This window comes from Osmia lignaria, chromosome 14 (assembly GCF_051020975.1).
Source record: "Osmia lignaria lignaria isolate PbOS001 chromosome 14, iyOsmLign1, whole genome shotgun sequence".
Lineage (NCBI taxonomy): Eukaryota > Metazoa > Arthropoda > Insecta > Hymenoptera > Megachilidae > Osmia > Osmia lignaria.
The window spans coordinates 12,135,580-12,149,523 of NC_135045.1; the positions used below are offsets into that span (position 1 = coordinate 12,135,580).

The following is a 13,944-nucleotide window of genomic DNA, read 5'->3' on the forward strand; positions in this document are numbered from 1 at the left end:
TTTTTTGTCAGAAGAAAAATAAAAAATGAACGTCCGATAAATGAATCCATGGTAGACGAAGAAACGGTGGAAAAAGCTGGCCGCTATGTCGATGATTGACGGTTTTTGCGATCGGTGCTCTGGTAATAACTCGAACGAATCAACGTGTCGGGGAAAAGTAAGAGTCGAGAGTTTTTAACCAAAGATGAAATGTGGTTACTGATCTTTCGCCCGTTTCGCGTTAGAAAACTTGCACCCTCGATTAAAGATAATAATATACTCGCAACGGAATAATACCAATGAAAAAAGTGAAAGGATTGTTCATTTTGCTATCGAGAAGCTGATGTATTGAGTATATTGAGGAAAATTGAAGATATTTATAACTTTATAAACAGATATATTGAAAAATAAATAAACGAAAAGAAAGTGAAACTGAGTTACTTTAAATAAGTATTCTCATATTTCAAATCAAGAAAATCAATTCCTTATATTTCACTTTATACTTCATTAAACTATGATCCTATAAAATAAATATTTTAAAAGAGTAATAACTCTTAAGTTTTTCAAAAAATAAAAAATGTCAGTTCATTTAAAATTCAAAAATTTGTAATAAATAATTTATGCTTTTATATTATAAGTTTAGAACGAATTTTCTTCTTTATTATTAAATAAACTACACTTGCTATCAATTCGAAAACTACCGCCGTTCGACACTGACACGCGCAGCGGATACGCATGATTTAACTTCCCGACGAACTAGATAGGTATCAAATTAAAATGGACCCATGCTGCATGTTAAACGTTCACTTTACTTATCGCATTTAGCCCGATAATTACGGCCGCTTTTATACGTATAATGCAGACTGATGAATATGTAAAGGGCTGAAATAAAATGCGGAAGTGTACACGGACATTTACGATCAATCAAGTAAATGTGACCAATTTTCCATTCATGTCTTACAACTAGTTGTCTATGATTTAACTGTTCGAAGCATAGAATTGAGAAAAAAATGAGGAGGCCCAAGTTGCACAGAAATTTTATTCTCATGAAATTTGATGAAGTAGATAAAGTAATTTCAATTCTTCGAGAAGGTATAAAAAAGATACTCCACTATGCATATTTAGGTATTAAAAAAATGAGACATATATAACTCTATCATACTTCAACGAGTTAAACAGAGCATTTTGAGTTGAATAGACAATTTTTAAAATTTAATTTATTTTAGCCTTTTTAGAAAAATATTTGAAATTAAATTTAAATTATTTTGTTCTTTGTTTCGGTAATCCGTCGTCATTTGAGAATTAAAAAGAAATAAATTTCATAATTTTTTAAACATAATATTGAAATTTACTAATTTAATTACTGATTTATTCACGGCTGTACAATCACGATCAAATCAAGCTTCCCTAGGAAAAATATAAAGATATAAAAGAAGCAATAATTCTCAAAATTTTAATAATCTTCAAAAATGATTACAAATAATATGATATTGTAATCATTACCTATCATAAAATTTAGTATACAACTGAGAAATTAATTAAATATCAATTGAAATTTTCTCGCGTAAACGTTTAGACGCAAGTGATAGGACCACAAATCTTGTATCAATAGGGGGCCAGCTCCTCTACATCGTCAGTTCCCTTCGGAAACTCTATGAAGGAGGGTTTTTTTCCTAAGAAAACCTGATTTGATCGCGAGTGTATAATTCATTATTATTTTCCCCATGTCTAAAATATATTAGCAAACTGTAATCCGTATAATGTTCATTCGTTACACTGTATGCAAATTTAAAAAAAAAAAAGTTGCACGAAAGGCGTGTAGTAACGAGACATGATTGAAAGTCAAATGAATAAGTATTAAACGCAGGATGATTTAAAAAAGCGAATATGCACTCTAATAAATTGAGGATCAGTAAGAAAAGTACGTAATGGTAATCTTCTATGATTGGTGAGAAATCGCTTATTAATGATTTTTAAGAACTCAATCTGAATTTCTCGAGATTTAAATTGATTGCACTGTTTAGAAATCATGATTCTTTCTTTTTATTCAATCCTCTCAAGTTTTACTATCATAAACAGCGTACTTAACATAATCCTCGGACATTATTTCATTTTGATTTACGTCAAACAGCGACCAATATTCACATTGATTTAATAAAACGTTCAATTTTTCACGCTGCATTTACGCAATTTACATATTTAAGGGAATACTGGTCCCGTTTATGACGGTAATAATTTTTGAGCAACTCATTGCATTTATAACAGTAACTAACGTCCTACACGATAATAATAATAATAATTATCTTGACCGATTTCCTTCAATTACAATTACGCTAATAATTTCAAGTAATTCGTAGAGACTTGTCAAAAATTTAACGATGCTGTTCTACGTACATTATATAATTCTTGATAATTGGTTAAAAAAGAAAATTGAATTTCTACTTACATCTGCGACTGAGGCTTGGCATCGGATTTCTTTCTTTTCTTGGTGATGCTGCCAGTAATCGCACTCATTTTGACCCACAACGGGTCCTGTAGTTCACACGGGCTAGGCCTGTAACAGGAAATAAAATACAATTTTAATACACTTTATCAATTTCGAATTTTAAGAGAGTACAAAACAACCAGTAGTGTACTTATTTTCCTTATAAATTCTTAATTTAGCGTTAAATGTAATGAAATGAAATAGTTAAGAAAAGAAAAGAGAACAAAATTTTTAATAACGTTATTACTAATAACGTAGGATAATAAGCCCAAAGCCCTAATTGGAAAATTTAATAATTAATAATTGAAATTCCAGTGTATCTTCCACTCCGAATGTTAAATTGAAAATAAATGAAGTATATTAAACCCGAATTCATCAGCCAAAGATTAAAAATTATTCAAAAAGAATGACACCAAAATTCATCTCCTCCTCCAAGCAAAATATCTATTAAGTGTGCAAATTAATTAGGTCCCTTCAGTACTACGCCTTCTTAATTATTATTTTAAATTTAAATATTTTCCCGAGCTTTTGTGTACTTTAATTGGAGTTATCGTGAATTTAAAATAAAAAAAAAAAATTTCATAACGTCCCAAGAAATACCGGTTCTTTGGAGGCATTCACAATCAGGCATACGAGAAAGATGGATCTTTTTTCTACCTTTTTGAATAATTGTTGAATAACTGGCAATTTTCACGATATCTGTCTCGGCATATTATTCGTGTAACCGTAATTGCCCTACGTCCACACATTTGAATCTCTTTTATTGCGCATTTTACGCCAAGGATGTAGGCAGTTCCAACGACATGCGTATATTTTATGCGTTCGTTTATCGACACGTGAGTGGACGTCTCTCCTATCGCGTGTTGCATTGTAATATGCATGAGAGAATTCGCGACGCGTTTTGAAGGGACGCAGGACAATTATGGTCAAGGATACACGCGGCAAGACCGAAAGGAATAGATGGAACGCGTTCATAAAACGTGAACTCATCGCCGTTTGCGTTTATTTCGATACACTACCAACCTGATAAATAATTCACGCCCGATAATTAACCCTTTCGATGCGCTATCCGTTCTATAACAATTGCACACTTGATCGTTTGAAACTCGATAAATAATTTTTCCGTCGAAGAAATGTTCTTTGTCCAATTGTTGCGCGACGTTAATTTAACGCCTGTCTATTAAGGGATTATTATTGGTACCTTTCGTAGGTGGGGTAATACGTTAAATAATTATAGGAATTTGCCGTTGAGAAGTCACGTGCCAGAAAAGTTTGATTACAGTCAATTACTGACAAGAGATATCATTAGCGATGGGGCAAAACTAAATTGCAAGTAAGTTTCAGTTCCACTGAATAATTGAAAATATTTGAAAAAAAAGAAGTAGTACTTGAGAGTATATTCAAACCTTTTATAATTAGGTAGATACTGCGCTACTCTTTTTTGAAAAGGTACAACGTGTACTTCCAAACAAAACTTTCATTTTAAGAAATTAGAATATTCATACCATATTTTATTTTACACACTTGCAAAGTTTTCAAATTATACAAGCTATAGGATCAGTATACTCACGATAAAATCAGGCCTCTTTAGAAAAAATAGCGATATAAGCAAAATAGGAATTTTCAAAATATTGATATTAAAATTTAGCAAAAAAATAATATCATTTTCAGTATGTAACTGAAAAGTACGAATAAGAAAGTAAACATTAATTCAAGTTTTTCCTCTGCATCGTCATTTTTTTCCAGAAATGCCTCCGAAGAAAGGCGAAAACGAGGCATTTTCTTTGGAAGCCTGATCTGATCACGAGTGTACCTACAGAATTTGAAAACATATATAAATATGTATTTTATGACACGAAAGAATTGAATTTCATAAAAATAACGATTTTGTTCCAAATATTTTGTCTACAATATTATTAGCCAATATCCATGTTAAAAAAGTTGATATTGAAAAAACTATTATACAACAACGATTAATGAGAACAATTCCCAAAACTACACGAAGAACCCAAATCTTATAAGTACAGATTTTATCATTAATCTCTTCACAATTACACTTCTCACGGCCGATAGGAATTCTGTTATATAAAAATTGTGATAAATTTAAAAATACTTTTAATTTAGAAACAGTGATTGCAATCATCAATATAAGCACTTACTAAGTCTTAACACTTTATCAATTGATAACACTATCTCCATTACATATTTCTCTTATAAATATCAATAAGCTTTGTTTTTCTATTAGTTCTTAATATCTTTTGTTTTTTATTCTACCTACCGGAGGAAGGAAGGTTGAGCTTAGTTAGTATATAGTAATAAGGCGGGGCCTAAACTACCGGGTCGATTTTCATTATTGGGATATTATCCGATTTGCCTGAATCACGCGACTGATTTAATTAGGCATTAAATATAGAAATGTAATAAGAAATCATTTTGAAATCATGTCACCAACGACACGATGTTTTGTATGATAAAAAGAGATATTGAACGAGAGATCTTCAATTTTCCTTACATGATTTAAACAATCACAAATTTACAAAGACGAAGATACCAGAATTACATATAATATTTTAGAGATAAATTTATAGATATAATTGCAAGAGCCGCTCTTATTGTTGGTATGTGAGTAATAAATTAAGAACACACAATATGGTATCAAGATTCTAATCTGTACAGTCGTTGACACGGAGCTGAGATTTTAATCCCTCCTATTTTATACTGAACCACGACCAGAGCCTTTTGGAACAATATCCGTCTATTTATCCTTGCGATGGCAGAATATTCGTGGGCTCCTTTTTCAGGTCTGAAACCGCTAGAAGAATCGGTTAGGGTTAAAACAACCAGTGCCTATGTCAACATAACTCTCTACACTTGTTTTGAGATTAAATGGGTAACGCATCGGGGAGTTGCAAGATATCGATGTCATAATGATGATTTAATGTACCGATTGATCAGGGACATTAATTTTAAATGATTCTAAAACAAATGAAAATACATTCTATTAACACAGGCCTGTCTAACTACTAGAAGCGAAAGAGCCACTGCTCTCATTCTTACCGCTTCAGACTTTCCCCACCATCCAGTAGTGTCAGTAGTGGAGGAGCGGTTTTTCGCAGCATGAGTAGATGCTGTATCTCCTAGGACTAGGAATAAGCGTCAAATATTGGAAGAATCGGAAAATCAACTGGAAGAGTGGGGGGAGCCGAGCGCGAGCTCCGTGGTGGGGGAAAGAGCCACGAGTGGCCCGCGGGCCGGTACCGCATTATTGCGGAATTCAAATGTTGCTGTATATACATACATGACCGCCGATACACAAGCTCTTAGCAGTCAACACGTAGGGGGTGTATAATGTACTCAAAAAAAAAAAAAATAAATAAATAAATAATACAGAAAAATACCTCGATAATGCATTATGTACTATCATTATCCTCTTATCGTTACCATCCGTCTCATAATCGATTAATGAGGTTGAGTAATTATAAAACTTGACTCTAACAAGCCTCGACGATAACTTGTTTTTGATTCGATGATATAAAATAGGAGATATTAGTCAGCGAATGGTAAGTAGGCAATAACCATGAGAAGACAGCTGTGAAACGAGCAAACTTATGGCTGATAGAACACAGATAGGTACACATTACACGGTTAGTTGCGTTTGCGAATCTACCTACGCAAAATTTTCCTCTACGTCTTGTGATGCACGATATCGATAAAAGTCATGGGGTCAAGACTACAACGAGGTGTATCGCGCAATTCAACAACAGCTACAACTTGGGAAAATATTTTTAACCAATTGTTTTTCCTTTGTTTCGTCATTTTCTTTACCATTGTTTTGAATCAAATTAACCCTTTGAGGAGGAAATATTTGTAAACTTGTTATAGATGCTATATAAATTGAATAATATTTCTTGAAAACATATCTATATTATAAATTCCTGATATCTGTAATTTTTAATTATGCTAAAATTATTAAGAAGGTATTTGCCGAAAGTATAGGTACATATTAAATGTACAAATTGATTTGGTGCCTTTAATAAGTACTAAACCTTCTTACTTCGCATTTCAAATTTAAATATTTTCCCGCGCTTCTGTATTTTTGAAAATTACTTGAATAATTGAAGTTGCTATGAATTTTTAAAAACAAATCTTCAATTGGAAAAAAAGCAATGGCACAGAATTAATTTGTACACCTAATACATGAATTTTTATGTCACCATGTATGGGTTTATCGTCTTCATAGGGTTGATGTGAATCAGCAAACGCCCGAAGTATGGTTAATGATAGCTCATATAATGAACGTACTATAAAATTAGTATAATAAAAGTAATATTGAGGACATAAAATTAGTACGTATACAAAAACAAACTTTAATTACTTATTATTAACCCTCGGATGATGGGCCATAGAGAGAGCCACAATTTTAATTTAATTTCGGATTTCATATTATTTTCATTTCCTGAATTATACACTGTTCCTTTAGAAATTATTTTTCCGATATATGAAACTCTTTCGTTTAAAAATTATACATTTAACCTTAGGTTAATATTCTTGCATATGTCTTGTAAGTTTGGGTTACGATTGACCCAGGCTCCATTGTTCAAGGGTTAATGATTTTTGTAAAATGTATATAGTTAATTAAAAAACGACTGTTTTCCTTTAAATATTTTAAAGATTCTAATCATTTTGTTAGACCTTAATGAAATTTTAATAAGTGTCTCATGGCCTTTGTGTGAAAGTGTACATGTTTTGTATTAAAATAACAACAGTTTTGTATTGAAAAGCGAAAGTGATTTCATATCTGTCAAAATTTAATTAAACTTCGAAATCTCTCCTATCTATCCGCATCTTAATTGAAAAACGATCGGTTAAAGAAGCAATCTTAAGAAGAATCTTAAATCCCCAGAAACAGCAAGAAATCACGTTTCATCGACCCCCAAATCGGTGGTGATTTATCATTTTCTTGATGCTACTCTTCAAATTCTATTCCACCAGTAATCCTGCAAATTGTTGACACGATAGATTGAAAAAGAAAATAATTTACGAGTCGATGCCTCATGGAATCAGCGACCAAATAAATTGTTAATGAAAATGGAAACTTGTTAGATTAAATATCGCCGTTCAAATTTTCCTCATTTCGTTTTTTTAACTATTCAAAATAAACTTATATAAAAATTTGATAAAAATTGAAAAGAATACACGAAGAAAATCTGTAATGAATATTGTACTTTACGAGTTCATTCACCGTTGCAGTAGAGTAACGGTGTTTATGAATGAAACATCTTGCTTCGATGATCATGCACCGAGTGTTTCTTTTTCCCTTTTTTGCAGATATCTATTTGATACTATGAACACATCGTTTTCAATGAAAAGCAATCATTTCTTGCAATTCTGAAACGACTTATTTTCTAAATGACGTGTTCATTATTTATAAGTATATTTCGCTTGATTTAGTGTACTGAAATAGTATAATAATTTTATATTAATTTGACAAATATAATATGGAACTTTTAACAAATGTTAAAAGAGATATCTTTCTACGTTCTTATTTTTTGTTAACATTATCAATTGAGAAAACATAAGTGCTTAAAAACTTGTAAGCATTACTATCTATAGAGAAAATAAAATAAAGTCAGGAAAAAGATACACATTCCTCGATGAGATTAGTCTGTTGCACGTGGATCCTAAAACCATGCGTGTTTCGCCTATTTTCCTTTTACTTCCCACGCGATCCATCTCACATGGCTAGTTAAAACGGCAAATAGCATCCTCTCCCATCGACCTTTCCACGTTTCATCAGTTCGTTTCCCTTGAATCGGTAAGAGCTATCAAGAAATCGCCGACTAGTTATCTGTAATATACCTCGAGCTGCTGTTGATTCTCGTCTAGAAAGCACGGATAAAAAAGGAACTCTGATTGCGGATATTCGTTAAAATTGCGATTTCGCGAACAGATATCTGCTCGAAGAGAAGGGAACGTTAGATTTAGGGTAGCTTAATTGATAAACGACACGAGTAAAGGTTAATTACTTGCTTCTGTTTATCCTCTATGGTGATCAATTTGATCTAACTTTCCTTCATTTTTATTTCGATTTTATGAAATGAGAATTGCTAGGGTGAGACTTTAGGTAATTAAGATATTAATCCTACGTCAGGAAGTTTGGAGTGGAAGATGCAATCTAAAATGAACGAATAGTTTGTTTGGTTGATTAATAGGCCAAGTTGTGTCGTTTATGAAATGATTTTGATATCATTGATGAAGTAGTTGAAAGGAAATGGTCTGATTTTTTAAATCTTAAATTAACTTGTTAATGTGTTATCGTATTGGTTAAAAATTAATAAATAAATATACAATAATGTATATACTGTCGTTTAATAATTTAGATCACCCTGCTCTTTGATACGTATAAATAACGATATTATTATAAAATGTATATTACATTATATCTAATGTAGATATAGTTATAATGATATTGTTATTTAATTAAATGTATTATAGTAGCTTGATTACAAATATTGCATTTATATATTAAAATATGTAGGTGAGGGGAGAAAAAGGCGTTTCGTCTCGGGATCGTCTGTCAGACTCGTCAGTGGGGCTGACAACAGACGATCCCTGCCCCAGACACCTATTCGGAACTTCTATATATTCGAACTGCATGCCGGGCGACCACCACTAGCGAGAACACTGTCATCACGCCGCCACCTAGCGGTCCCTGGCCCGAACCAAAGGCGACCGGGGAGACGAAACCCTCTCTCCCTCCACTAAACGCCTACAAATATTACATAATTTTTGTTTATGATTGGAATTGGAATTAAATAATACTAACGAAGGAAAAGTTCACATTTAAAAATAAAGATTAATAACATTTATGAAAGTCTAGCTGACTGCACCTCACTGATGCTTACATGAATTATTAAATAATTATTACAATATTACTTAAGTGTCACAATACAATATCTGAATCTAAGAAAGTACTGAATACTGAAAACATTGAATATGTATGAAAATCTGAATACTGAATCTAAGAAAATATTTAAGACCGAGTCTTGATGAGTCAGTCTCTTCTCCAAGCATGAAATAAATACCTGGTCGTTCACAGAAGGGTTAAACAATGTCTGTTACTCTTTTTACAACAGGTACAAAATAAGACAATTAACAAACCGATTCAAACTCGCATGTCTTGTTCCAGAGACCTCTTTAATTAAAAACAATTAAACCTTTCGATTGGAATTTCGACAGATACTAAAGGAGGAATTCAATGACCCAGAGTCACAAAGAGACCTATCAACTCTTGGGCGTATTCGTTAGTCTAACAATAAGATATAAAAAAAATTTTAAAAATGTTATTTCTTTGTTGAATCTGATTTCGGCTCTGCTACGTTCACTCGCTTGCTCGTTTTTCGCGACGCTGTAAATCTTCAACTTTATGAAAGCATAAATAACGCAGAATTGAAGGTATTATATTATCGGAAGGCTGGATGCCGTTGCTCTAACAATATTGCGTAATCGCGGCGATACAGCGCGATAAATTTTCAAATTTCTCTGGTACGGCAGCATAAATTTGCATACGGTGCGCGATCGATCGCGAATGAAACGGCAATTCCGTTTCACCTTCGATCTTTCCGATTATGCGTTCCACGCAATCGATTGCGATGTTAACGAACCCTCCTTCCTCGTTTTTCATCGGAAATGTTTTGTTCAGAATGTACCGCGGGAAATTGTTTAAATAAACTGATTGCTAGAGGGGAATTTATCGAGGATACGTTCGTGTGTAAATTAAACTGTTGTTTGATATTATTATATGGAAAATGTTTTATACGATAACAGAGTGATATTGGTATAAATATTTGTAATCTGACGAGATTAAACGTTTTCATTGCATTTGGAATTAAAAGTTATCAGAATATTAATCTGAAAAATATAGAGAATATAACGAAATAAATGTTTATTTAACTTCGATTTCGTGAAATTAACACATTCACTGAGATGAGATGATAATTTTTTGATTAAGATTCTTTAATACAAATAAAAATCAAACTTTGTCATATAATCAAAAAATATAAAGAAGGTGAATGGTCTAAGATTATATTCCTTTAATATATGTTCTTTTATGAAGAAAGTAGTGATCAGTGAATGCTAATGAAGAAAGTGTTTATTATAATATGTACTAACACCCATGCACTTCATCTTTTTTCTCATTCCGTCAATTATTCTCAAAATAACACTAACATTACTCGAATAAAACATTGTCACAACTAAATAGACTTCATCATTCTAAGATTTTAAGGTTCTAAAATTCAAAAATTCTAAGATTCTGAATCTAACATTTTGAAATTACAAAATTCTAAAATTCTCAAGATTTTAAATTTTAATATTCTAATATTCTAATATTTGAAAATTCTAAAATTCTAATATTCTAATGTCCTAAGATTTTTAAATTCTAAGATTCTCTCACAAAATCTTATCAAATACAAAATATTAAACACCTAGCACTGTAACAAAGCTAAAGTATCTGACCCACCCAGAAAAAACTTTTAGTTATGTCAATAACAATAATATTACATATATAACTCTAAATAAAGAGAATAATAATGTGCGTATTTTAATCGTCGCTTTAATAGAATACTTTAATTTAATTTTTGGTAAAAATTTAATACTGAAACCGCGATTGTGAGTCTAACATGGTATACATATTATTTTTGTATGTTATTTATTTCTACAATTCAATTGAACACTGCAATTATTCATAAAAGTTCTTGTACACTTTATCGCGAAAAATATTTTCAATTAAACTTTATACATTTTGCAAAATTGTGAGATTCAATCGTTTCTATCCATACGAATCCCTATATTTTTCGAAATCGTATTTATTATATTTGTAGAGTATTCGTAGAAATAAAAATTGATAGAGATTCAGCGGTCTGTATATAAAACGGAAAAATTAAAAAACTTTTAGAAGAGAAATTGCATTTCAGCTCGTTGTTTTCGTTTAAAATAACTTTCCGAAATAAAATTCTTTTGCATACCACAGACAGAGAATATTACACAAAAGCTCTTTTATCTGTTATATTTAACTTGCTCAGTATTTTAAATAAATTGAAATTAACGTTCAGCAAAAAGCGTTTATATTAAAAATAAGAAGTTGAATTATAGAAGAAATTTAATTTATTTGCCAGTTGCACAACTGTTCCACTTGAATACTCAATTATTTAAATAACATGTTTATAGGTATTGATTATAATACATGTATTAAATATAATATTGCATTTAATTTCCCATAAGGCTGTTGTATTTCCTGATCATTTGTATTTAAATAAGTAGGAATATCAAACATAATAACATGTTCAAATTTCTGTTACACTACACGTGAATTTAATTATTATTCAGAATATAAACAGGTTTCAAAAAAGAATTTACTTCCAAACTTCAAGACATGGTCGCAGAACAAGGATTTCATTAAAACAATTGTTTTAATTGAAAATACAATAACATTGTTTATATGAGAAACTAACAATGTGTAAAAAGTGAATAAAATTAAAATTTGAATACTAATTATCCGTTTTATTTAGCAATATAAGAATTAAAAATTCGTTGTCCTTTCTTACAGTTCTAATTTGTTAATTAATTATTTTAATAAAAGCGTAATAATTATTGTTTAATAAAATATTTAAAGAATCAATGTACTTTCTATGCCTGAAAAATAATAAGAAACATGAGCACTTAAATAATTCTTCCAGTGATGAAACATACATATATTTCTAATAAAATACTTATATGACACCTTTTAATGGTGTTATTAGATATCACATGATTTTTATTCATAAAAAATGCTGGAAGCAAACAGTCACGATGCTTTTAACTCTTCATTCTTAAGTAGAATCAATTAATACATCTGTGTATTTGATGTTTAACTTGAAATAAACGAACGAAATAGGAGAGAAACATTTAATAAATATTCAAAATGTATTAATCAACGATTATTGAATAATGTAACAAGTTTTAATATAAATGAAGAGATAACTTATCTGGCGACGCAGTATCTTTGGTAGAAAAGTATTTATAAAGATGACTGTGACCCCGATGCCAAGTTCAAACCAATTTTCGATGAAACAACTTAAAAATGAAAAGTGTTTGATCTTTAAAATTTCATTATCCTCCAGTTTCGTCTGAATCAATGAAATTGGTATCGTACTCCTGTTACAACGAATTAATAAAAATCTGTCATAAACGACGAAGCAACATTTTTTTCGTGAGGAAAAAATTCAACACAAAAACTATCAACTCTTATCGTTCACACTCAAAGTTATTTTTTACTTAATTTACTCAATAATTTGAAGCCTTTTAACCAGTATGGATTATCGAGATATAACATGTGTCAACGTATTTTCAACGAAAATTTACATACGATCAGTGTGTTACATAGCTACTGTAAATATTGAAATTTTAACTTGCAAAATATTGACAAATTTGATTTTTATTGACGAAATGATTAACACGTTCAATGCCATTGAAATTCGTTATTGACCGATATTTTGAATTTCATTTTATCAGACAATAATGTGAAAAAGTGAAGGAGGTACCAAATATTATTGAAATTATATTAGTGATTAGGCCCGCCTTAATTAAAAAAAGAAATTAGTCTAAATATACCTTTCTATACTGTCGATCAAATGAAAATTTCCTAAGCAAAATGGCGATATAGAGGAAACAGAAATTCTCCAAATTTTAATTTTAACAATGTCAATATTAAAAGTGATTTAAGAACAGAATTATAAGATTTCTCACTATTAAATATTACAACATTTATTATATAAGTGAAAAGTAGAGATAGTAAAGTAAATATTAATTCAAATTTTCATGCGTAAACTTGTATATGCAAGTGGTGGGGAGTCACCGACTTATACATATGTACACAGGGGGACTCCCTTCGTTACTTTGTTATTTTCCCGGGGGATGTTTGATTTTTCCCTGGAGAAGCCAAATGTGATCGCGAAGTGTATTGTAATTATACATGTATATGTTACGGGCAATGTGTTTAACGTGGGGATTCTGTAGAATGACCGGGCATTGTGTAGAATGCCCATTTGTTCACGGTTCGATGATAAATGTGATTAAAATTCCATTAAACTTATTATTATTATTATTAAAACCATACATAGATGTGATAGGTTAGGTTAGGCTATTATATATAATACAATGCCCAAAACAAATGGGCATTCTGCACAATGCTCGGTCATTCTACAGAATGCCCACGTTACACACATTGCCCGTAACATATACATTTTCATATCGTCTGTAACTGTTATAGATCCATCTTCATCTTCAATTATTCAATCAGATTAAATTCGTAACGTCATAGTTCACAATCACATATTAATACATAATCAAAATTATTGTTTGCCATACTAAGCACAACTAATTCTACTGACAGTGATCTGTTACTGTTAAAAATTTCTTAAACACAGCACACACGTTGATAC

At 31.0% G+C, this 13,944-nt stretch overlaps 1 protein-coding gene across 9 annotated transcripts in view; it reads right to left on the bottom strand.

Moving 5' to 3' along the window:
* LOC117609063 (uncharacterized) overlaps positions 1-13,944 on the bottom strand; it is a 164,483-nt gene that overhangs the window by 49,819 nt on the left and 100,720 nt on the right. For all 9 annotated transcript variants that reach the window (XM_076691935.1, XM_076691937.1, XM_076691934.1 and 6 more), the window contains one exon: positions 2,426-2,533. In XM_076691935.1, the coding sequence (XP_076548050.1) occupies positions 2,426-2,533 (108 nt within the window). The remainder of the gene's footprint in view (positions 1-2,425; positions 2,534-13,944) is intronic.